Source organism: Panthera uncia, chromosome F2 (assembly GCF_023721935.1).
Source record: "Panthera uncia isolate 11264 chromosome F2, Puncia_PCG_1.0, whole genome shotgun sequence".
NCBI classification, from domain to species: domain Eukaryota; kingdom Metazoa; phylum Chordata; class Mammalia; order Carnivora; family Felidae; genus Panthera; species Panthera uncia.
Genome location: NC_064812.1, coordinates 8,488,614 through 8,512,693, shown reverse-complemented (window position 1 = coordinate 8,512,693; position 24,080 = coordinate 8,488,614). Strand labels below are relative to the sequence as shown.

At 58.9% G+C, this 24,080-nt stretch overlaps 2 protein-coding genes across 4 annotated transcripts in view; both read right to left on the bottom strand.

Moving 5' to 3' along the window:
• Window positions 1-24,080, bottom strand: part of NDRG1 (N-myc downstream regulated 1) — a 188,394-nt gene that overhangs the window by 155,582 nt on the left and 8,732 nt on the right. The gene's annotated exons all lie outside the window — the stretch shown is intronic.
• ST3GAL1 (ST3 beta-galactoside alpha-2,3-sialyltransferase 1) overlaps window positions 3,144-24,080 on the bottom strand; it is a 92,192-nt gene continuing 71,255 nt past the window's right edge. For 2 of the 3 annotated variants that reach the window (XM_049633456.1, XM_049633458.1), the window contains 6 exons: window positions 20,713-21,612; window positions 11,859-12,055; window positions 10,631-10,810; window positions 9,795-9,840; window positions 8,280-8,399; window positions 3,144-6,492 (listed from right to left, as the gene is read on the bottom strand). In XM_049633456.1, coding sequence (XP_049489413.1) covers window positions 6,319-6,492; window positions 8,280-8,399; window positions 9,795-9,840; window positions 10,631-10,810; window positions 11,859-12,055; window positions 20,713-21,024 — 1,029 coding nt within the window. In that variant the 5' untranslated portion in view covers window positions 21,025-21,612 and the 3' untranslated portion in view covers window positions 3,144-6,318. Of the gene's footprint in view, window positions 6,493-8,279; window positions 8,400-9,794; window positions 9,841-10,630; window positions 10,811-11,858; window positions 12,056-20,712; window positions 21,613-23,156; window positions 24,073-24,080 lie in introns of those variants that run through there. The other variant, XM_049633457.1, reaches the window with a different exon arrangement.

Here is a 24,080-nt window from a genome sequence, read left to right as displayed (position 1 = left end):
CTTCCCAGGGTTCCCAACACCCAATCCTGGAAGACCTACGTTTGTGGGAGGCGTGGGGGGTGCACAGCACTGGGCCTGGAGGGCTCTGGCTCTTGTCCTCTGTGTCTGGGCAGGTGCCAGAGGGTCCTGAAGAAACGTTTTCAGGTCCTCAGGGCTCCCCGTGGAGGGTCCTAGCTAATTCCTATCCCTTCCTAGGCTTTGCCCGTGGGCCTGGGACTGGGTGGATGAGTGCCCACCCGGCTGAGCGTGTCGCCACCTGGTGGCCCCTTTCCCACTTCACAGCCATAATGGGGGCTCGCCCAGGTGGCAACTTGGGGGAGGCCGGGTCTCAATGGAAGGAGCAGGCCGCATGTTAATAATACCTGAGAGCGGGTCCCTGATGGGGTGAAGTTAGCCAAGTGATGGGAACAAGGAAAGGGAATGTTAAGAGTTGAAGAAACCACTTGGAAAGAAAGCAGCACAAAAGCCCCCGGCAGGGGCAGGGCAGGAGAGGGGGCAGAAGAAATCGGACTGGGTGCCCCAGGGGGCCTCACGGTTTTGCTGGCATCTCCTTCTCTCCTCACGACTTTAAGTTTTTTTTTTTTTAACGTTTATTTATTTTTGAGACAGAGAGAGACAGAGCATGAACGGAGGAGGGGCAGAGAGAGAAGGAGACAACAGAATCGGAAACAGGCTCCAGGCTCTGAGCGGTCGGCACAGAGCCCGACGCGGGGCTCGAACTCATGGACCGCGAGATCACGACCTGAGCCGAAGTCGGACGCTTAACCGACCCAGCCACCCAGGAGCCCCGTCTCCTCGTGACTTTAATAGCAGCTGACATCTATAGGAGGCTCCCTGGGCATTAGATTCTCTTCTTAGCCTGTGGTGTGCATTCACTCACTCATTTAATTCTCAAGCGTGTTTCTAGGGTAGGTACCCCCTCACCCAGACTTTATCCACAAGGAGGTCGGGCACAGAGAGGTTCAGGGACATGCTCAAACTCGCACAGCTAAGTAGGAACACAGGCAGCCCGACTCCAGGACACCTGTGTTCCTCTCTGTCCCCTCCTGCCTCTGAGGGCTGCTTTCCGAAGTTCACCACAAACTTCCCAAAGAACTTTGGGAAGACGTCCCTAGCGTCCCAGCCTGGGAGACGTCCCCTGGGGAGGCAGCAGAGTGACAGGGAGCCCCGGACCTTCAGAGGGAACGCTTGCTTTGAACCCCACCCCTGCCCTCGTCTGGCTTTAACTCTGCACCTGTTTGCAAACATGGAAACCCGGGAACCACGCACCAGCTCCGCAGGACCGCTTTGAGAAGTCAAGTTCATGCCCAGCAGGCCGTTGTGAGAGCCGACACGAATTGGGGACTCTCGCCATTTACACAAATTTTACATTATAGAACCCCACGACTGGATTTCTGGACTATTCACAAAGTCAGAGACTTGTGCCGACTTTGGATCAAACTTGGGATTCATCCACGGATGTACCCGTTTATTGGGAAGAGATGAACCCTACCTCGCCCACCCCGGGCCCCGGCCAAGGTTAGCTCATTCAGCGACTGCCTGAAGCGGCCGACGCAGATCTCCTCGGGCGGGCCTCCTGAGTGATTTTTATTCTTGACCTCACACCCCTCCTGACGGCTGGCATGGTCAGGTCCATTTGGCGGATGGGGCAGCGGAGGGTAAGAGAGGTGAGGTGGTTCGCCATAGTCACACAGCCGTGAGAGTCGCGGTGGCATTTGAGAGGCCAACGCTCTGCTTCCTGAACCTCTGGGCACTTGGTAGGGACGGACGCAGAGCCAGGAGACCCTCAGCTGGTGAGCCACTGAGCAGAACCCCTGACCGGAAGCTGTGGGGTGGGGGGCAACATGAAGGCATGCCCCGCCCCCGCCCAGAAACACCACAAACACACCCAAACGATAAAATAGCTTTTTTTTTTTTTTGATTCACTTTGATTTGGATCATTGGAAATGTCCAACAATAAATAAAACAGAGCAAAGGCTGAGGAAGGCGGACTCTGGCTAACTTCATTCCAAATGCATCCAGATGAGCGCTCGGCTACAAAACAAACACGAGGCGAGAGGGAAAAGAAAGCAAATTTTACAACAACGACGAGGAACCAAACGAGACCGCAAGGAGCGGAAAGCGCTCGGGAACCTTTGGCTTGGACGTGAGTTCAGCGACGTGCTGACGCGGCTGGGGAGGGCGCTCGCCTCCCGGGGTGGGGGGTGGGGCGAGGTGGCAGGTCAGAGCTGGCGTCGGGGTCACGGCCATCCGCAGGTGGACACAAATGGGAGTTCTGCCCAGTGAGGGCGGCTGAGCCAGGGGGTCAAGTTCAACACCAGTGCAGGTCTCTGACGGGCTGAGAGGGAAAGTGGGGGCGGGGTGGGCTGGACACTTGTGGGAAGCACATTGCCGCTCGTCTAATGAGCAAGGAAGCTGCTAATGCCCGGATGCCAGCATACTGTGAATGCCACCTTGGGGGGGGGGGTCTCTGCCCCTCCTGCCACAGCACCTTCTCCTCTCTGTGCCCCAGAGGCGGAGGTTCTTCAGGACGAGAAAGTGGAAAGCTGACTCCGTCTCCCAGACCACATGGCCTGTGGGAATGTCTGCTTCCAACCAGATGTCCGTGATGGACACAGTGATAACCCTGAGCTCTGGGGGGCAGCGGGGGGGGGGGTGGCGCAGGGGCAGCTGCTGGCTCCTGATGGCACGTGGCCAGCAGCCGGCCATCTGTCGCTGGACAGCGGCCACTCGGGGCTTGTCCTTCCCTGGAGGAAGCATTTCTGGTGCTCCCCATGTGGGGGACGGTGAGCTCTTTTCCGTTTCCCGTTTTTGCGTTCGGGCTGCCTTGACAGGAACACTTAAAGCAGAGGTCACGGCTCCAAATACTCTCTGTGACTCTACTCCACCCTTGACCCAGAGGCCCAGCCCTTCTTGCCCCCAGCACTTACAAGAATCACCCTCCCCACCTTCTTGTCTGGCTTCCCTATTTTAAGTCCTGTTTTCTTGTATCTGGCTTCTCCCACTGAGCACAGCCCGTGGGGTTTGCCCGACAACACCCGCTGAAGCCAGAGTCTCAAAAGGCATGGGTTTAAGAACTTTCTTTTCTGCTCGATGGCTCTGGGGGCCAGACGCTACAAACCTGCCCTGCTTTGTGCCCTGACGGGGGGAGGGGGTAAGGGCAGGGGCTCCAGGGGGGCCTGTGGAAGCAGGTGCTGGTTTTGCAGGAGGTGACTCCAGCTCAAGAAAATCAGCGTCCTGGCTCACTGGGGGTTGGAAAGAGTGCCGAGATCTCCCTTCCTCCTCAGCCCCGATCTTTCTGGCTTTAGGCTCAGCACTGATGACTGCGGGCCGGGACACCTCTGCTCCATGCCTGGGGCCCGGGGCTGGCCTCCCAGGAGCCCTGTGCCTGGAGACCTGGCAGAGCCCTGGGCTGGGAGTCCAACAGTGAGCGGGGTGGACACTCGAGAGCCTCCTCTGGCTGGGGGTTTCTCGTTATCCCGCCCACAGCATGCTCAATGCTCTGTGGGAAACAGTCTTGCCCAATTCTCAGCCATCCTTACCCCGGGTAGAGACGCTAACTGGCTTAAGCCAATCGGCGCATTCGATCCCAGTCCCAGTGATTGGAGCGTATTGGGCTTAGACCCCTTCACCAAACCAATGAACATAAACGTGTGCTAGGGCACTGGGAGGAGCAAGGTTTCTCCCCCACTTGGGGGATGGCAGCAAAAGGCAGACACCAGGGCTTGCCAGGGCCACCATAGGCAGCCTGGGGACGAGCCAGGTGGGAGAAGGCAGAGGCCCACCCCCCATCACAGTTCTCTGAGATGCTGGATGGAACCCAGCTGGGAAAGCCCACCTCAGGATGTTTTAAACAGAGAGCCGACGATTTCCTGGTTTTGCTCAAAATGGTTGACTCGTGCCGTCACGATTGTTGCTTCACTTTTGCAAGTTGCTTCCCTTCCCCGGGTCCTGCTTTTCTGATCTGTTAAATGGGAAGGCAGGCGGGCTTGAACGGGCCTAGCGGGAGGGCGAGACGGCCAGGACCGGGCAGCCGGGCCGGACAGCCTGCGCCTCCTCCCCACAGGGACCTGTTCTGACTCAGCAACGCCCAGGAGCCGACTGTGCGCCCTGAACCTGTCACCCCTGTATGGACCCAGGAAGAGCTCGGGAGTCCACCCTGCTCCCTGTCTCAGTGGCCACGGTTCTCAAGGGCTGTCCCTGGGCTCAATCAGCCAATCGACAGATGCCTGCTCTAGTCTCTGAGCGTGGACGATCAAGATGTTGACCTCACAGTGACTGATGAGCCTTCACCGGTCACGAGAGTCTCATGCTTTGGAGGACTTTAAAACGGGCACACGTCATTTGTGTGTTGGTTTGTTTTGTGTGTGTGTGTGTTTTTTTTTTTATACATCACATTCTGCATTCTGAATTTCTGAGAATGTAACAAAGGCTAAAGAATCTCTCCCCGTGACGATGCTCATATGCACAGGCTTGGGGGGCAGACTAACGCGGCATGCCATCTGGGGACCCCTGGGAACTGCCCAACACCACCTGCGGCCCCGGAGCTGACAACATGCCTCCCTCCCTGTTTGTAGAGGGAGAGGCTGCAGCCGGGAGAACGGGGCTTGCCAGAGAGCCGCGAGAGCGCAGGAGACAGGCCCCGTGGCTTCCCAGACTGGCAGGCCTCACGCTCCCCCAGGAAGCTGTCACGCCTCCTCAAGGTGGCATGGCCTGTTAGCAAATGCTCTCAACAGGAAAAACGGTTTTTCTGATTAAGGGTCAGTAACTAGAGCCAACAATCACTGTCCTTCTATACGTGTGACCCCACTCCCCACCCGGCCCCAAGGGAGTCCCGCTGGGTTTTGGAGATTCTTAGCCCGAGACTGAATCCAATCCACAATGACGAGGAAGGAAGGCGGGGCCGAAGGGAAGGAGGTACGGAGCACCCTACAAAGCTGCCCACCTGAAACCCTGGGATCTGCCCACCGGCAAGCCCCCAAGCCCTAGACGCCCCCCACCCCGAGTCTGAAGCTCCCCAAGAACCTAGATTCAAGCTCCCCCACTCCCCGGCTGCCAGGCGAAGCAAGAACAAGCTCAATTAAACCGTCAGGACCAGCCACAGAGCCACAAAGTGCACACGACGTCAGCGGAGTTAAAAGAATAAATCAATAAATAATCAGGAAGGCTGAAGAGGAAAGATCAGAGCAGCCCGGGAGGGAGAGAATGAGGTATGTCTTCTCCCGCTCTGAAACTCATGTTCGTGGGATGGCCCTGCAGCCCTCAGGACACCGTACAGGTGGCCAGCAGGGACGTGGCCCAGAACGTGGGTTTCCTGGGGAAAGTGCCGGCTGGTGGAGGTTATACGCGTGGCCTTGGAAGGTCATGGGCGCCACATCCAGCGGTCTGTGAATGTAAGCAAGAATGATGTTCCACGGCTGACGCGCCTCTGGACAGCACTGCCTGTCATCCTAGCTCTGCTCCAACTCAGGCGCTGCCTCAGGAAACTAGAAAAGATGCCCCGAGCTACAGGGCAAGGGGGCGGCATTGCTGGGGGTCCCCTCTCCCGAGTCAAGGCTTTTGCCTTGTTTCGGCCAATGCGCGTATTTCTCCCCAGACACAAAGGCACGCGGAAGTGGTCAGATCTGCTCTCAGCCACGGTTACAGCCACAAAGATCCATCACTCAAGGGACATCGGCTTGGGAAGAAGACATCTGCCGGGGCCTGAAACACTCTGCCACGTGTCTGTGAAGACCTTCGGGGCGGGGAGCCTCTCCGGCCACCATAAATGAGCTTTGGGACGAGAGCGGGGTGGTGGGGGGCGGGGGGTTGTCGAGCCAAGTGAGGGAGGGGCCGGGCATCGTGCAAAGAAAGGCGCGATCTTGCCCCTAGTGTCCACATGGTCCAACACGGCTCTGTCCTGAGGTCTTCCCTGGGTCCCCGGGCAGAGGAAAAGTCTCTGCCCATCCGTCCCGGAAAACTGTCCTTTCCTTTAGAACACAGAGTCCCAAGTATCTGCCCCCTCCCCAGAAGCCAAAGGGACCTCGGTGTTTGGAGACTGGACCCTCCCCCGCATCTCCCCACCTCCCTCCAGCTCCAGGACAGCAGTGAGGGGCCCTTTCCATCTAAGACCAGTCCTGAGACTTCCTTCGCAGACCCGGCGGGGCTCGGGGACCTTGCTGAGCAGACGCTGCCCAATGTTGGCTCGCGGGAGGCCGCGAGGGGCACCTGAACGCCCCCACCCCCGAGGCTGGCCCTCAAAGCTCCCAGGACAGAACAGCCCCAGCGAGAGGCTGGGGCTGGACACAGAGAGGCGTGCCTCAGTTCTCCTTTGCAGCGTCATCTCCCCTTGAATATCCGGATTTTATTGATGGACGCCAAGGTGGCCGTCACGTTGGACTCAAAGTCTCCATCGTGCACCCCGGTCTTGCGAAAAGCCCCCGCCGATGGGTTGTTCTCCCAGTAGTGATGCCAGTTCCCCTTGCTGTCTGCCCCGAAGCCGTACAAGTCTACCTGCGGGGGCAAAGCAAAGGTCAGAACCAGACGGCAGGGCCGCAGGTAGAACCTCTAAGAAGAGGAGCCTGCAGGCATCCCCCGAGTCTGTAGGCAATGCTTCCCCAGACTCCTAGAAATCCTTCTCCGTAGAACCCGTCCGGTTCCTTACTGGAACTCCCAGGGGCTCAGGGAAGCAAAAGCGAGTTCCGTAAAAGTCAAGTGTAACGCCAGAAGGCACGACGGGAGGCCAGCGCGTGGGTGGCCCCGAGGGTGCCGGCGCAGGACAGCCTCTTCTCAGAGGGAGGCTCCTGGGACTGGGCAGGGGGAGTGGAGTTGCCAGCAGGGCTCCCAGCTCTGCCTCGTGGAGCCAGAGAGCGCCAAACCGCTATTCTGAGCCTCGCGTCCCTCATCCGGAAAATGGGCCAAGAAGAATGACCGCGTTGAGGCAGGTGGTAGGTGCTGAACTCTTTCTTCCCTGAAGCTAATATCCATGCGGTTCAGGAGCCCTCACTGGCCAGTGGCCAGGGGGGCCTTTCCCACACGTGACCAGCGTTTACTGAGCACTCACTCTGTGCCAAGCACTGCGATAAATACATCAGAGTTCATCACCGGGGCCACCTGGGTGGGTGCTGGGGAAATCAGGGACTCAGGAGTCAGGTCTCAGACCTTGGAGCCTGTGACTTCCCACAAGCACCAGTGAGGACGGGGGCTAACGTCAGGGCTCCCGCAGCACAGAGGACAGCAGGGCCAAGGACGCAAGGGATCTGAGATGGGAGGTGACACTTGAATTGGGTCTCGGGGGAGGCGTTGAAGATGTCCAGGAAGGAACATGCCCTCCAGGGAGAGGAAATGCTATCCGGGCTGCGGCAGCAGGGAGGGCAGATTCGGGGGGTGGGGCCCCACCGGGGGCAGGAGACACCTCGGTGGCCAGCTGGCCAGCACAGCTTTCTTGTGAAGGCCAGCAGGGCCACAGCGGCCCCGGGGCAGGAGGGAAGAGAAGGGAGTAGCATTTCTGAGGCAGCCGGGTGGAGGTGAGGATGAGAGGTGGCTTCTGGGAGAGACAGCCCAGGCTTCTGGCGACAGTGCGGGTGCACGGGGAGGGTGGTGACAGAACAGCCCCTCCCCCCTCCCTGGATGTCCCCCAGGATCCAGGTGGGGCAGGGGCGGGGATGGCTGCATGTGACCTCTGATTGCCCCGCCTGACGCAGGGCCAGGGAGGAAGAAGGGTGTAGGTGTTGTGGCCCCCCTGCTCCTCTCCCCGGGGTGGCAGTGAGCACCCCAAATCAGCATGGCTTGGCGGACGGTCAGGCAGACCCACGAAGGAAAACACAACGCGCACTTGGCAAGATCACTGGTTCTCAGTGTCGGTGAAGAGTGGAAGCCCTGGGTGCCTGGTTTCCACCTTCAGAAATTCTGGCGAACACGGGCCCGGGGTGGTCCAGGTGCTGGGATTTAGCTCTGGGGACGATCCTAAGAGCGGCCGGGATCGAGACCCTAGCTCTCCCCCGTTACGACCTGCTCCGTTATTCTGCCCCCAGATCCGAGCCTCCACCCGCCAGCTGTGACTCGGCCTCCGGAGCCTGCACAGAGCGAGCCGGCACCCTTGCCCCTGCCGACGTTCTCGGGAACGCCCAGAGCGTAGAGATAAGGAACCGGAGCTTCCGGGAAGAGAGCTACGTCGGGGCCCGGGTGAGGCCGGGGGGTCAGCCTGACTGCAGACGCACCCCCGGGCGCTCAGAGAAACGCGGAATGAAGGGCTCCCCCCCGGGGGGGGGCGGCCTGGCAGGCACGGGGGGCGGGTGTACCTCATCGCAGATGTGCAGCGAGAAGATGACGGACAGAATGCCGGTGGACGGGTATCGCCCGTGGCCCTGCAGCCAGTTGTCAAAGACGTATTTGATGAAGGCCGGATGGTATATCAGGATCTGCGGGGAGAGGACAGGGCCCCCCGTGAGCACCTGCGGGGTGCCCCACACGGTCGTGGCCCTGGGGGACAGGGCAGCGAACAGAGCCGGCAGCCCTGCCCTCGTGGGCCTTCCCTCCGAGTGGGAAGGACCGGCGGTGGCCTAACCGCGGAGGTGGAGAGTGCTAGATAGAGCACAGCTATGGAGCCGCGGAGAGAAATGAAGCAGAAAGGCAATAAAGTACGGGGGTGGGGGTGGGGAGAAGGCTGGCTGAGAAAAGGACTTCCGGCAACATTCACATCGGGCCAGGGAGGTTCCAGGGAACAGCGTGTGGCGGGGACAGGGACGCCTCTGTCACAGGGCAGGAAAACACAGGCGCTGAGCCACCCACCCGTCGAATGATCTCTGTGCCACAACATGGCCCCACGCGCTAGCTTTCCCTCTCCTCGTGTTATAGATGAGGAAACCACGCTCAGAGAGCCTAGGTGATGTGCCCGGTGTCACACAGCCAGGGTGGCCAAGCTGGGAGGTGCCTGGTATCAGACCTGCCCTTGACTCCACCCCCACGGCTGCTTCGAGGACAGCGAAGGGGGCGTCTCAGGCGGTAGAGGGAATGCATGTCCAGGAAGCCTAAGGCCAGCCCCCAGGAATGGACTGGAACAGAGGACCGTGCAGGTCTCCGGTCATCACTCAGCCAGTCCTCAAGGGACTGCCATCTCTGGGAGGCTTTCCCATGTACCCACTGGGCCCACATAGGGCTCCCCCCGTTCCCTGGGCGACGCACCCATGCAAATGGCAGGTGCTGGAGGCCCGGGTCCAGCCATACCACAAACTGGCTGTGTGTTCCTGAGCAAGTTACTCGACCTCTCTGATCTTGACCTCACCATCTGAAGAGGACAGCATATGCAAAGGACCAGTGGGGTGGACACTTCACTTCTTCCATCCTTCCGCCCTTTGCCCACGTCTTGGCCAACCCCCATACCAGGGGCCCCCTGGGGACGACGGAGCTATGGAGGCAGGAGGGGAGGTCTGGCTTTGAGAAGCTCATGCCATACAGCGCTGGGTCTCAAAGAGCAGCCGGCATCAGCATCCCTGGAGGGCTGGTAAAAGCCCGGATGGCTGCCCCCTCCCCTCCTCTTAGAGTGTCTCATTCAGCAGGTTTGGGGTGGGTCTGAGTCTCTGCATCTGTGACAGGATCCCAGTGACGCTGCTGGTCCGGGACCCCCACTCGGGGACACTTTCCCGGTGTTTGTGGAGCAGGGGAGCTGAGTGGGGGCTACGGCCTCCCCGGGCACGGGGGGCAAGGGCTCTCTGCGGCCAGGCGCCGGCAGAGGGGGGAGGTGGTGCTTTCCAGCCTCGTACAGCTCCTTCGAAAGGAGCCTGAGCTCAGAGGACAAGGGGCCGAGTTCGACTCACCTTATTCTTTTTCACTTTGATCTTCGCGGGGACAGGGACGTAGGTGCTGCAAGGGAAGAAAGAGCGGTTAATGCGGGGGCGGGGGGGGGGGCAGGCTGCCTGCACGCAGCTCTGGCTGGGGGACACTGGAGAGGGAGGGAGGGATGCGGCCTCCCTGCCACAGCCCCGTCGCCCTGCAGCAGTGGCCCTCTGTAGACACCAGAGGGCGCTCGTGGCTAATTCAGGAACTTTCTTTCAAACCTCCGCCTTTCCCCCAGAAAGGTGGGGGGCGGGGGGCGACTTTCTCCAAGTCCCCACACCACGGAGCGCAGCAGAGGCCAGAGCGCACGTTGCCACTGCTAGGGCGCTGGCCGATGAGCCCCACGAACGCCCCCTTTCCATCTGCAAGGTTACGTGTGCCCCAAGGTGAAGGTGTAAACGCCCGGCCACCCGGCCTCACGTTCCATCTAAGGGGGACAGGGTGGGAGGGCAGCCGAGCCCAGGCCTGGCCCACTCGCTCCTCCCCTGCTTGAGCCTGCCTCCCTCAGGGCCCTCCTGGGAGGGCGGCCCCTGGCGTCCTGCACCCCAATCCGTCAGGCTTGCTGGCTGGTCCTCAGACAAGGAGGCTTCTGGCCGTGAGGACAGTGAAGCCACTTCCTTTCAGGAAGAGGGAGGGAGCTAGGAACCCGAGCCTGGCTCTCAAGCTAGGAAGGCATGCTCAGGGCGGGCCTCTGAGCCCTCTTCAGAGGGGGGGGAGGGGGAGGGGGGCAAAGGGCAGCGGAGGGAGGGGAGGGAGGGGAGGGGAGGGAGGGGAGGGAGGGGAGGGGCCTCTCCACCCCAGCCCCCAGGGGACTCACTGAGAGATGGTGCCCGTGGTGGTGGCACTGACCACCCACTCCAGGTCGGTGGTCTTGAAGGGGACCAGGACCATGCTGACGTTCTCCCCCAGCTCCCTGAAGCTCTCGGGGTACACCAGATGGTGCGTGGTCTTGCTCCCGACGTCGGCCTCAAAGCCCGCTGTGGGGGCCTTGTTCATCCTGGGGGACAAGGGACAGAAGGTCGCGCGTCACATCCCACGGGCACGGGTCAGCCTTAGCTCCACAAGCCTGTGATGTCACCTTTGGTGCCTCACCCTCCGTGGCTGGGCCCCAGCTTCCTGAGCTGGAAAAGGGACTCAAGTCGTTAAGACGCAGCGCAAAAGCTTGCGTTGTTCGTTTTCTCTCCGTTTCTTTTACGACCTCACGCGAGCCTGACCATCGTCTCTGCTGATGACCTAGGAAGCACAGGGCACCACCCTGGCCCCTCAATGCACCTCGTTAACACCTTAATGGTAATGCCAACCACGCCTGGGAGGCGTCCTGAGGCCCTATTTTCCGGTGGAAGAAACCCGAAGGCAAAGAATTTGTCTCAGGACACACAGCTTCCGGGTGGCAGCCTCCAAGTCAGGTTTGTCTGACCCGCTCCCCCTCACCACGAATATTCCTGCTGCACGCCGGGCACACTGAGGCTCCCAGAAGCCAGGCGAGAGGTCTAAGGGCATAAACTCGGAGACCACGGAAACGGGAGACTGTTCTAGAAGGCCCCTGGGGAGCAGCAGCCCCCTGCTGCCTGTCCTCGCGCTGAGGCGCTCGTGACCCCGGGGGCCGAGCGCACAGTGTGGTGGAGATTATGACAAGAAACCCAGGATACGGGTCTTCCTGGAGGATCTGTTTTTACTCGGTGACGGGGAAACGAATTTACGTTAAAGACATGCGGTTTTACTACGGCCTCGACTGCAAAACGGGACTGAGTTTTCAAGATTAAACGGGAGTCTTCAAATGAATCTTGCCCTCTCGCCAGGCGTCTCCGTGCCAAGCTCCCGGCCCCGCTGGCTTCCTCCCGCGAGTCGTTTCCCATCTGGGTCCAGAGAGGCGCTGCTCGTCCGCTTCCCTCCCACGATGCACGTCTGGGGAAACTGAGGCCCTCGGGGGGCGGGGGGGGGGGCCTGGGGTCCGCGGGGGAGCCCGGCCATGCCAGGACTGGGGTGTCTCGACCTCCTGACCCTGGGCCGAGGCGCCTCTAGCAGCTAAGGGGACGGGCGCTCACCTCAGCACGAAGTCGTGGCCGTCTATCTGAGGCCCGTACCAGGACTCCCTCAGGTTCCCGGAGTTGCCCACCACGGCACAGCGCCGGCAGCCCCCCGACTTCTTCTCCAGCAGGGGGTCCACGTTCCCAGGCACCACCTGGAACAGCTCCTTGATGGTATCGTTCAGGTTATTGGGTTGCTTCTCCCGCTGGAGCCTCTGCGGGCCGAGGACGGAAGGAGACAGGTCAGCCCAGCTGTGCTGCCTCTGGCTGCTGCTCAGCCAGCCGGCTGCTGGGCCCCCAGCGCCCCACGTGTGCTCGCTGGGCCCTGAGCCCCTCCCCGCTGTGCTCACTGGGCCCCAAGCTGCCCTCTGTGCTCACTGGGCCCCGAGCTCCCCCCTGTGCTCACTGGGCCCCTAGCTCCCCCCTGTGCTCACTGGGCCCCAAGCCCCTCCCCGTTGTGCTCACTGGGCCCCAAGCTGCCCCCTGTGCTCACTGGGCCCCTACCTCCCCCCTGTGCTCACTGGGCCCCAAGCTCCTCCCTGTGCTTACTGGGCCCAGAGCTCCCCCGCTGTGCTCACTGGGCCCCAAGCTGCCCCCTGTGCTCACTGGGCCCCAAGCCCCTCCCCGCTGTGCTCACTGGGCCCCAAGCCCCTCCCCGCTGTGCTCACTGGGCCCCAAACCCCTCCCCGCTGTGCTCACTGGGCCCGGAGCCCCTTCCCTCTGTGCTCACTGGGCCCCTAGCTCCCCCCTGTGCTCACTGGGTCCCTCCCTGGCACCTTCCTTTTTGCTGGGCACCTGGAGACTGAGGAGGCTCAGACAGCTCTCTCTGGAAGCCCAGGAACCCCTCAGGGAGGTGGGAAAGATCACTCACTCATATTCCGCAAATGTTTATTGAGCACCTACTGTGTGCGAGCTACTCTGCCAGCCACTGAGGCATCGAGACCCGGTAATATGAGAAAGCCACATGAGAGAAAGGTCAGGTGACCCTCCGTGCCCACCACCCCCGCCTCTGCTCCCTTCCTCCTCCTGACCACCCCCCACCCCCCACCCCCCAGGGACCACTGGGCTCCAGCAAGACGGAGAAACTAGCCCTTTGCTGGATTCATCAAGGCCTCCGATGTCTGCCTGGCAAATCGCTTTCACCCTTTAAGACCAAGCTCGAGACTTCTGACTTCCTCACTCCTGGTAGAACCTGGAGACATTTCCTAAGGAGCATCCCATCGAACTCTGTCACCATGTTGCTGTGTATATATCACAGCACACTGGAACGTAGGTGAGAAGGATGTTCTGGGGCCCGGCCTGGTGGAACCACATGTCCCAAATCCAAGCCAGGATTTGAACCCAGGCTTTAAAATTTTTTTTTTTTTAATGTTTATTTATTTTTGAGACAGAGAGAGACAGAGCATGAATGGGGGAGGGTCAGAGAGAGGGAGACACAGAATCTGAAACGGGCTCCAGGCTCTGAGCTGTCAGCACAGAGCCCGATGCAGGGCTCGAACTCACGGACCATGAGATCATGACCTGAGCCGAAGTCAGACGCTTAACCGACTGAGCCACCCAGGCGCCCCTGAACCCAGGCTTTTAGAAACCGAACGTAAAGTCTCTCCCAACACGGTCCCTGTCTCAGACCCTTGGAACCTAGACCTCGGGAAAGCCCAGCCCCTGGGCTTGGGGGAGGTGGCTGCGGGGTGAGTCCCACCAGCCTCTCCCGGCTCCAGGCCCGGGGCAGTGACTGGGAAAGAAAGGAGAGGTTAGAGATTGCTTTGGCCGTTGTCCAGGACATTAGTGACGGGGCACATAGGGAGACCCAGAGGCACGCAGGCCCCCACCGCCCTGTGACGGAAGGAATCAGATCTCCAAAGGAGAGGCCCATCGGTAAGCCCGGATGGCTCCTTTAGTTCAGGCGTGGAACATCACTCGGGTCATAAAAAAGAAGGAAATTTTGATGGACGCTACAGCAATGGGGGGCCTTGGAAACCCATGCTTGGTGAAGTAAGCCGGACACAAGAAGACAAATACTGAGGGGTCAGATCCATAGCGACAGAAGGCAGAATGGTGGTTGCCCGGGGCCGGGGGAGGAGGAAGAGGAGTTAGGGTTTAACAGGTGCAGGGTTTGGGGGACACGGTGAAAAAATGCTGGCTATAGGTGGTGGTGAGGGTTACACAACAGTGGGAATGTGCTTAAAGCCACTGAATTGTACACTTACCTTATGGTTAAGGTAGTAAATACTGTTAGGTACATTTTAACACAGAAAAACAGAATAATCTCCAGGTTAAACACCTGCTTCTGATAAGATCTCCCGGGAAGCTCCCGAATCAAGGAGCCCGACTCAGTAGGGCTGGGCTGGGCCCAAGAACCTGCATTTCCAACCGCTCCCGGGCAATGCTGGGACAGGCAGAGGGCCCCAGCCAAGCTCTCCTTCAGGAGCCTCCATAAACGGCCCCACCCAGGAAGGGCCCCTTTGCGCCCAAGCACTGCGAAGACACGCTCAGGACCAGCGTCCTCACGTTGTGTCATTACCTCGGGGGAGTCTGACACAGTCTGTGGGATTCAGGGGTGACGTGGCATTCTTCAATCTAGCTCTCAGCAGTATTTACTGAGCACCTAGTATATCACCTGTGTGCGTGCTTTGCCTCGGAGGCCCCGGGGCTTGAAGCCGGCAGGGGACGTGACTCGGGAGCACAGCACAGCATCCTCTTGAGCCCGGCTATTACTGACTTACTCATCATTCATGACTCATTGCAGGAAAAAAAAACCAAAAAAAACAAACGTTAAGTTCATTTTAAAAGGAACTCTCACATCCCCACCACAAAGGGACAGCAAGGATTACTTGGCAGGAGAAGAAGGAGAAGAAGGAGAAGGAGGAGGAGGAGGAGGAGGAGGAGGAGAAGAAGAAGAAGAAGAAGAAGAAGAAGAAAGTAATTGCAGAAAACAATGAAAACAAAATAACGTTATTTCATTTCGGCTCATTTGGTTGCTTGCCCGGGCAAGATGCCCACCCTCCGTTAGAAGGAAAGCCGGCAGGTGTTGAAGTGCAAAAGGAAACATCGGGTCAGGTTCAAGTCCTTGCGACTGCAGACCCAATGAGAAAATGACAGTGGACTCTCTTCCTCGCTCTGAGATGCACGATTCTGGAACCCTCGCGTCTGACGCCCTCGCATCACCTAGAATCACGCCGCTGGCCACGCACAGGCGGCACATGGCCCCATGTCAGCAATTCGGGGTCCGCTGCAGGGCTTTCCTGGCAGCGCTGGAGACCCCGAGGCCCCGAGAGGGGAAGGGGCCAGGCCCTTGGGCGCATCAGCTGCACAGCCGGGAAGAACGTGGGGGAGGAAAGCCGGGCTGTGTTTCTGCAGGTTAGAATCCGAAATCACCCACCCGCCAGCTGGGTCAGTCGGGGCAGGGCACTCAGTGCTGCGTCCCTGCCCCTGTCCTCCTTGGGAAAGAACAGTCTGTCGCGTTTCCCTGCCTTTTGTAGGTAACAGGAAGGGCGCTGCCAGGTGCCGACTTGCGCATCGGAGAGAATGTTGCATTCAAAGTTCACCCTCCCCTTCTCGCTCGTCCTGAGGAGTTTCCCAGTATCCTTGTCTGCATCCAGTCCGTGCTCCGGAGGCACCTGCCAACTGTGGACGGGGAACCTCGAGAACGCATGCGACTCAGGGCGGGGCCGGGAAGCAGAGGCCAAGTCCGGGATGCATCCGCAAGGGGCGGGAGCTGTCCGCAGCGAGGGAGAGCCGGGCACGCCGTCTCCACTGCGGGACCCACCTCGGCGGGCTGGGACAGGGAGGCGCACATCCTGGGCACACTCACGCTCGGAGAACAGTCTGGGAGAGCCTCCCTCACTGCACATGCCCTTGCACGTGATCCCACGGGGATCTTGGGGGCGTGAACCACAGCACAGACAGCCCAGCCTGGAGGCGTGATGTCTGGCCTTCTGTGCCCCCTGTCGCAAGCCCCCGTGTGTGCTGCAAAGAGGTACCCTCTCCTCCCATCCCTCCTTCCTTCTCCGTCCAGTGAACCCTGCTCCTCCTTCCTGGTCTAGCCTGCCGGGCGGCACCTGGGAGGCCTCCCACAATCCCCCACGATATTGGTCCTGGCCCTTATGCATGTGCTGGGAACCTCGGGTCCCTCAGCACAGGCGTCGTGTGACCCGCAGCTGTTGTGGGCTTGTCTGTCCGGCCCCCTTGGCATCCGAGCCACAAGCACAGGCGTGACATTCGGTAGCTTGCTCCGCGTGTGTTTGCTGTGTTTGCTGAATACGTGAATGTCCTCTACCAGGGTCGACACACATTCACACACCCACGGGACCCATCGCTGCTGAGCCCCCATCATGTGCTCGAGGCCGTGTGGCGTGGGCAGGTTAGAGCAGGGACTCTTGCCGGACTTTGAGAGCCCATCATAGGTGGGGGCATGCATTGTTTTTTTGTTTTTTTCTTAAGTTTGTGTATTTATTTATTTATTTATTTATTTATTTATTCAGAGGGAGAGGCAGAGAGAGAGCAAGCGAGACAAAGAATCCCAAGCAGGTTCTGCACCTGACGCAGAGCCTGAACTCTCGAACTGCAAGATCGCGACCTGAACCGCGAAACCAAGAGTCAGAAAGCTTAACCGACCGAGCCACCCAGGCGCCCCCCACACATTCTGTGGCTCCTCTTACACGCCGGGCCCTGCGCTGAGAACTTCATAGGCGTTTTCTCATTTATTTCCCATAACCATCCTACGAGAAAGGTGATACGAGGCACCCATTTTACAGATGAGAAAACTGAGGTGCGGTGAGGTGGAGTGGGTTCCCCAGGGCCCCCCAAGATATGAGTACCCGGGCCTGGCTCCAGGGTTTAGGCACTAGAATGTGATCCCCCTGTACCCCTCACCAGTGAGGTGAGCCTCACCAGTGAGAAACGGAGGTAAGATGACCTCCCGGGCTGTGGTGAAGTCGGGGGGGCTGGAGGGCAGTGCCTGGAAAGCTTGGCCACAGTGGCGCTTGGCATTGGATGGGGCCTGCGATTATCAAGTGCACTGAGCACAATGATCGGGGCAGAAAAGACGTCTCCTGTGGTTGGGGCAGGACCCCGGGCCCCACGGAGCGGGAGGGCCCAACTCCCTGTGGCCCGTCTCAGGAGTGGAAATGTGGCCGGGACACGGGGTGCCTGGGGCAGAGGCGGGAGGAGAAGGTCACCGGGCGGGCAGATGGGGGGCGGGCACCAAGCCCGAGGGGGACCCTGTGCGATTGCCCCGGTCTTCCTGCTCCCGTCGGGGCTACATCTGCCTTGTGTTTTTCACCTGCCGGGAGGCCCCTGAGGCCCACGGGGACCCTGAAGCTCAGAGACGCGGGACCCCACAGTTCTGGCCTCAGAGTGACCCCGGCTCGGCTGGTCGGCCCCGAGCCCCGACATCACATCCTCTGCACTTTCCCAAAACCCCGGGGAAGGAGGGACGAAGGGTCTGTGGGCCCGGCTCCCCCACTGGTGGCTGAGTGGCCTCGCCTGGCTGGGTGCTCCCTGGGTACGGACCGAGCTGGAACTCCAGCCGTCGGCTCCACGCCGGGCTCCGAGGGGTCTGGGACGCGGCGAGTGTGGGAGTCACACGGTGTGAGCCACCTTCCGCTGGCTCCCTGCCAGCCGAGCGCCCCGCAGCTGGGCTCACGACATTTTAAAGGCGGGGGCTCTGTGGTTGGAGCCCTGGGTCTGGATCCGTCAGGGACGTTTTGCCCCGGCTGTCTGGGGGCCCACAAGCCCAGCCCTGACGCGTCTTGGAATCCCTAAGCTGCTTTTGATTGCAAATATTCCGGGCCTCCACCCACAGAACAGGGGTGCCTGTCAGACGTGGTGTCCCGCTTCTTCACGCCAGACATGTGGCCCGCATCCTGGCAAGGAACCCGGAAGCTCTAACGCCCGGCTCGTTGCTATCGATTTCTGTTCACCGGGGCTCCCTCTTCCCAGGGCCCATCTCTTCCAAGTGGCCACCAGGGGCTGAGCTGCAGAAAAAGAAGGGCTGTAGATAAGAGCTGGGGGTGGGGACGTGGGAGGACAATTTGATAAAATGCTAACAGTCTCAAAAAAATGTTCAGCCTTGATAAGCGCTGGGGGGGGGGGGGCGGAAAGCAAATTCATTACTACTTGCCCATTCAGCCAGCAAAAAAATAAATAAATAAATAAATAGAAATGTTAGCAGCTAGGGGCGCCTGGGTGGCTCAGTCGGTTGGGCGTCCGACTTCGGCTCAGGTCACGATCTCGCGGTCCGTGAGTTCGAGCCCCGCATCGGGCTCTGTGCTGACAGCTCAGAGCCTGGAGCCTGCTTCAGATTCTGTGTCTCCCTCTCTCTCTGACCCTCTCCCATTCATGCTCTGTCTCTCTCTGTCTCAAAAATAAATAAACGTTAAAAAAAAATTTTTTTTAAAGAAATGTTAGCAGCTGATGTTTGCCGTGTCGTAGAGAACGGGGCAAGGCGGCCGGCATAACCTCAGTCTGAGACTCGGCAAGATGAAGAGGTTCACTCAGAAGCACTCTTGGTAAGACCTAGAACGTCAGGAGCAAAACCCAGGGACCGTGACGCTACGCCCTGATTTCTAAGTCTAGAAGGCACAGAGCATGTTCTGTGAAGATACCTAGGGTATAGCGAGAAACTGATGTGCTTTTCTTACACCTTTTTGTACATTCTGGGCTCGGCCCAGCCTGCGAATTTTAGAAACTGCCCTCCCTGAGGGCCTTAGGGAAGGAGGTCGATGAATACCGTCCTGGCTGTCCACTCTAGAAGTTCCCTGCCAGGGTCATCTGGTAACATCCGGAGACGTTTTGGTTCTCACAGCTGGGGGACGGGTGAGGCCGGCATTTAGTGGATAGAGACCAGGGATACTTGTGGCAAACGTCTTACGATGTGCACGACAGTCCCAGAAACAAAGAGGTATCCAGGCCCAAGTGTCACGAGTGTGGGGGCGAAACCCTGCCTGGCCAAGCTTTGGTCCACTGCTTCCTTTAGCAGACTCTGGAATCTTCGAGGGGGTGTAGACCCTGCCTGCTCTGTTCTGTCACCTCCCCGGAACGCACCCCAGGACCTGCACACCGACGTGATCAACACAGCTCAGTGAGTGAACCAAGGCTCGGCCCAGGCATTCTGATTCACTTCTTCTGAGTCATTTCAGCCTCTTCACAGCTGTCCAAGTGGACCACAAGCTCCCAGAGTGCAAGAGGTGCTTAAAGAGGGGCGCCTGGGTGGCTCAGTCGGTTGAGCATCTGATTTTGGCTCAGGTCATGATCTCACAGCTTGTGAGCTCAAGCCCCATGTCGGGCTTTATGCTGTCAGCACAGACCCTGCTTCGGATCCTCTGTCTCCCTCTCTCTCTGCTTCTCCCCTGCCCCATGCGCTCTCTCCCAAAAATAGACAAAAAAACGAAAAAAAAAAAAAAAGAAAGAAGAAAGAAAAAAAAAGAGTTGCTGAAAGGGAAAGTCGGCTTCTTACAGGAAGCCCCCCCTGGTTTTCTCAGCCTTCACTCAACTCCACTTCGTAACATGATACAGGAAGGCCTTCATGAGCTAAGGTCAATGGCCTCATGGCTCACACACCCCCCCCCCCCCCCGCCATTCGCATTCGGATTTTAGCCAGGACGCTCTACGCCTCCAGCAACCACACCAGTCTTTCTCACGCCTCTAGGCCGATGCACCAAGCGGTCCCTCTGCCTGGAGAGCCCTTCCTCCGGTCCCCACCCGGACAACCTCTCTGAATCTTTTATGATGAGCGTGGCCACGGTCTCCTCCGACAGCCCCAGACCCAGGGTGGGGTTTGACGCCCCTCCTCTGCACCTGCGCATCTCCTGCGCTCCCTCCCAAGTACCGCTCTACCGCCCTGGCGTGCGGCTGTCCGTCTCCTCCCTCGCCACCCCTGCAACCCAAGAAAGGGAAGACTTTTCCATCTCCATAGGCTGGCGCTTGGCATACAGGAAGTGCCCAAGGAATCTCCAAGGGAGGAATTATTTCTTACTCCCTTTCAATCCACTTTGGGACTCAACACCCGGAATAACCTTTCTCAGACCACTAGACCGGATCGTGGACGCCCCTGGCTAAGATCCACGGACGCTCCCTGGTGCACACAGAACAAACCCGACGCCTCACCGTGGTGCCACCCACCTCTAGGCCAGCACACCCAGCGGGCGCCACCCCAGGGCCCCTGCACTCGCTGCCGCCGTGACTCCGGCACGTTCTCCAGACCCTTCCGTGGCCGGCGCCTCCTCTACCTCTGGGGCTTAGCTCAAGTCCTGCCTCCTCAGAGACCTCCCCCGACAGCCCCATGACGGAGCCCCCTGGCCCCTGGCTTCTCTCACAAACCTCCTCTGGTCTTCCTCAGGGCACTTCCCCCTGAGCTTGGCTTCTCCGTTTCGGATCTGTCTCTCTCGGCCAGAACAGAGTTCCAGGAGAGTAGGGACCGTGTCTCTTTTTTGCATCTCTATATCTAGCGGGCGGAGCGGTGGCCCTGCACAAACGTTATGACCACGTCCCAACTCCCGAACTTGAGAAGGGGCCCTTGTGGAAAAGGGTCATGAACGAGCATCCTGGATTTAGAGGCCCCTGAACCGAGTAACAGGTGGCCTTAGAGAGAAAAGCAGAGAGAGAGAGACCAGAGACCCAGAGAGACCCAGAGGGGAGGGTCGCGTGAAGACGGCGGCTGAGCCTGGCGTGATGTGTCTGCTGTTTTAAACCACCCAGTTTGGGGCAGTCGTCTACGCAGACACAGGAAGCGAACGCAGAACGCTCTGCTCTGATCTACGCGTTGCGGGTCCCCGACCAATAGTTGTTGGGTGAATGAATGAGAGCCTGGCGGGGGCCCCCCGGGGCCCAGCCCCCGCCCAGTCCGGACCCACACCCAGTCCCCGGCTCTCACCAGCCACCAGCTGTAGGTGTCCTCCTCCAGGAGCGCGTTCTGGGCCGTGAGCAGCGGCTGCATGGACCGGTTGAACCTCTCGTCGAACCAGGACGAGACCCTCTGCTGCCCGACGCAGCGGGCGCACGTGCAGGGCCTGTGCGCGTACTTCATGAACTTCTTGAAGTTCTCGGACAGCTCGACGACCATCTGCTTGGGGAACCAGGTGGTGGCCACCGTGGTGTGGGAGTAGTTCAGGAAGAAGGAGGTGAGGAAGATGAAGAGGACGAGGAGGGTAAGCACTTTGAGAGTCCTTTTCCTCACGGTCACCATTTCTGCTCTGTCCGGAAGGACGCCTCCCAGGGACAGGCTGGAGGAAATCACGCCCGGGAGCGGGGGGGACGCGGAAGAAAAATCCCAGAGATGGAGGCTCGATCACAAGGCAAGGCGGGGACTCCCAGGGGGACCGCGGCCGACTTCGCTCCCGCGGGCCAGTGGCCACCCCAGTGTGCCGGACATCACCCTGTGACGGCCGGCGGCTAAGGGACCACTCGGGGTGAGGTTGATTCCCCTTGCATATAATCTGTCTTTCCAGGAGATAAGCAGGCGGCTTGGTCAGCAGTCCTTAAACAGCCAATAGTGTCTCTCGAAGCTTTAATCAAACTTAATAATATGATTTCCGTTCCCATCCAAAGGGGTTGAGGGGCAATTAATCTTTGCGACAGATGCAGGGACTCTCGGAGGGGGCGGGGTGGTGAGGACCTCAAAGGAAGGGTCACGGTGCAGGAGAGAGGGAAGCTGTCTTTGCCACCGTCCTCCGGAAGGGATGATGTGTGCTGATACTTAATTACAACCCGGTCTTTCCCACGCTGTCACCATTAAGCAGCCTGCTTGACGAAGGCACTGAGGGCCGTCTGTCACCTGCACGGAAAAGGAGGAAGAAAACAGGGTGAAATCTCATTAGCTTGTTTTAAAAACCCATCTCTCTCTCCTCACCTCCTCCAGGATGAGCTCCGTGATCTCCCACTCTGTTGTCAAGCCAACGAGATGGGAGGCTACGGACGATTTACTCCCCGTCTTGAGCCTCGGGGTGTGCCTGTGGTTAACGGGATGTTGGCGTCTATTCTGCCAGGTTGCTAAGGGACACAGAAGTTGCCCCCCGCCCCATCTCTCCTGCAGCCAGAGCCTTGTACATGTAAGCGTTCAACCGAAGTTTGTGAAATGAGTCAACGATGCACGAACAGCGCCAGGCACCCAGAGACTGCTACGTACGTGCTCCTTTCTCGCTCCTTCACTCTCCTTTGGATTCTGAATTCAACAACAATTCTACGCTTCCCCGCACCCCGGCATGCACCCTCTGCCGGTCAGCCTCAGCCCTATGAAGCAGGCTTCCGATGGCCCAGGTTCAAGTTCTCGTTTACCAGCCCTGTGGTCTTGGGAAGTCCGTCAGTCTTCCCGGCCCTCAGTTTCCTCTTCTGTGAAATGGGAAAACAACACCTCCACTCAGAAGTGGTTAGAAAGGTAACGTAAAATGCGACACGCTGAGCTTCTGGGTTCTGTCAGGTGATCGTTCAGCTCTCCTTTTCCTCTTTCCACGCATGACTGAATGAGGATTCGTGGATGATCCACCAAAACCCGGACACGATGGTCGATCATTCCTGCGTACCTATCTCGTCCAAGAGTCCCCAAAGTGTACTGCCAGACAAACAGGGGTTCCCCGTTTTGTCCTCAGAATAAACAGGCTCAAAGAGACCACATGGCCCTCCCCAGGTCATGGGGAAAAGAGGAAGCAGGTCCTGAATCCAAATCCACACCCCTCTGATTCCACACGCGGGGAGGGGAGTTCCAGGATCAAGGACTCTGCTCGGGAAGTGATATACTATCTGGCAACTGGTCTTCGGCTGGAAGGGTGCACCGAAAGGGGGAGCAGATCTCATCAAAGGAAGCCAACAGGGACTCCTCGGATATGCACAGCACAAGTCCCCGGACGTCCCTGACCTTATGGCGGTCACACCTCTTCACGTGAGCATACTGACTCTGGTCTTTGCTTAGAATGTGTCCCCTGCCCCAGCCCCAATCTCCGTTGGGTCAATTTGTCCCCATCCTCAATGTGTAGATGCCACAGGTACATTTTTTTTTTAGGAAAGTAACGGTTGGAGGGCTATTGATTACTATAGAAAAAAGGGGGGGGGGGGCAAAAATCAGATTAAATCCATAGCGCATTCCTGGAGACATCCAGGGCTCCAATGTGCTACCACCCTCTACGACCTTCCTGATCTTCAGCCCAGCGGGCAAGGGGACATCTTGATTTGCCCAGTGCACCACTTCTCACTGTTCAAAACAACCCCACTTGTCCTGGTGACCTATGGGTGTCCAGAGTTGTCCCTTCTGGCCATTTCCCCCCCCCGCCCCGGTTCTTCCAGGAAGAAGCAGCTCTGTCACTTGAGTTAGATTAACCTGCTTACCGTCAAGGGCGGGCTCGGATTTAACTTGGCTGGCAAGGGATTCCCGGCCCTCTCGGTCCAGGGATGGATGGGTATGTGTGCTAAGTCCTCCAGTCAGACTGAAACCCCCTGACTTGTAGGAGGCGAAGAAACATGATCTTGCTCTGGCTGTTTGATTTTTGGACATAAAAGTCAAGGTCGTACTGGCCGGTTTAATGGCTCAAGTGGACGAAGCGAGGGCTGAGCAGGACCGGGGCAAGTGGTGCTGAACCTGGTCCAGCCTTACCTGCAGTCCACCCTCCGCCTTAACATCTGCGTGACATGAGACAGGTAACAAAGCCCCTTTATTTTGTAAAGCAGATTGCTTCTAACTTGAAGCAGTGCGACTGATCCACAGGTCAGAGCTGTCCCTGCCTTTGGGCTCCTGCCCAGGCTGACCCCACTGTGCGGAAAGACCATCCCGCCCTGCTTGACTCCTACTCATTCTTCGGGGAGCAGCTGGTGCTGACTCCCGGAAGAAGGCCTGCCTCCTCCTGGCAGGAGCAGACTCCTCTCTGGCTTCCACAGCATCTGGCTCCACTCCGGGTGCACTGTTTACTCATCTGTCTCCTCCCTGGGCCGGGAGCTCCACGAGGACGGGAACTCAGTCTCACTCACTGATGGGTCCCCGTCACCTGGCACACACACACGGCACAAAAGGAACGCCAAAGCAGATGCCGGGAAAGACAAGGGCCAACCATCCAGAGGGGAGAGCTGGGCAGAAAAGCACAGATGGAGAATCAGAAGATGCTGATTCTCAACCAGGCTGTACCGCCCGTTTGCTGTGTGGCCGTGGACAAGTCACCTGCCCTCTCTGAACCGTTTCTTCAACTGGAAAATGGGGCTGGTATCACAGATTCTTTCCACTTTGCTGGGCTGTCACCCAGTCAAGGCTTGTCCGGTCAT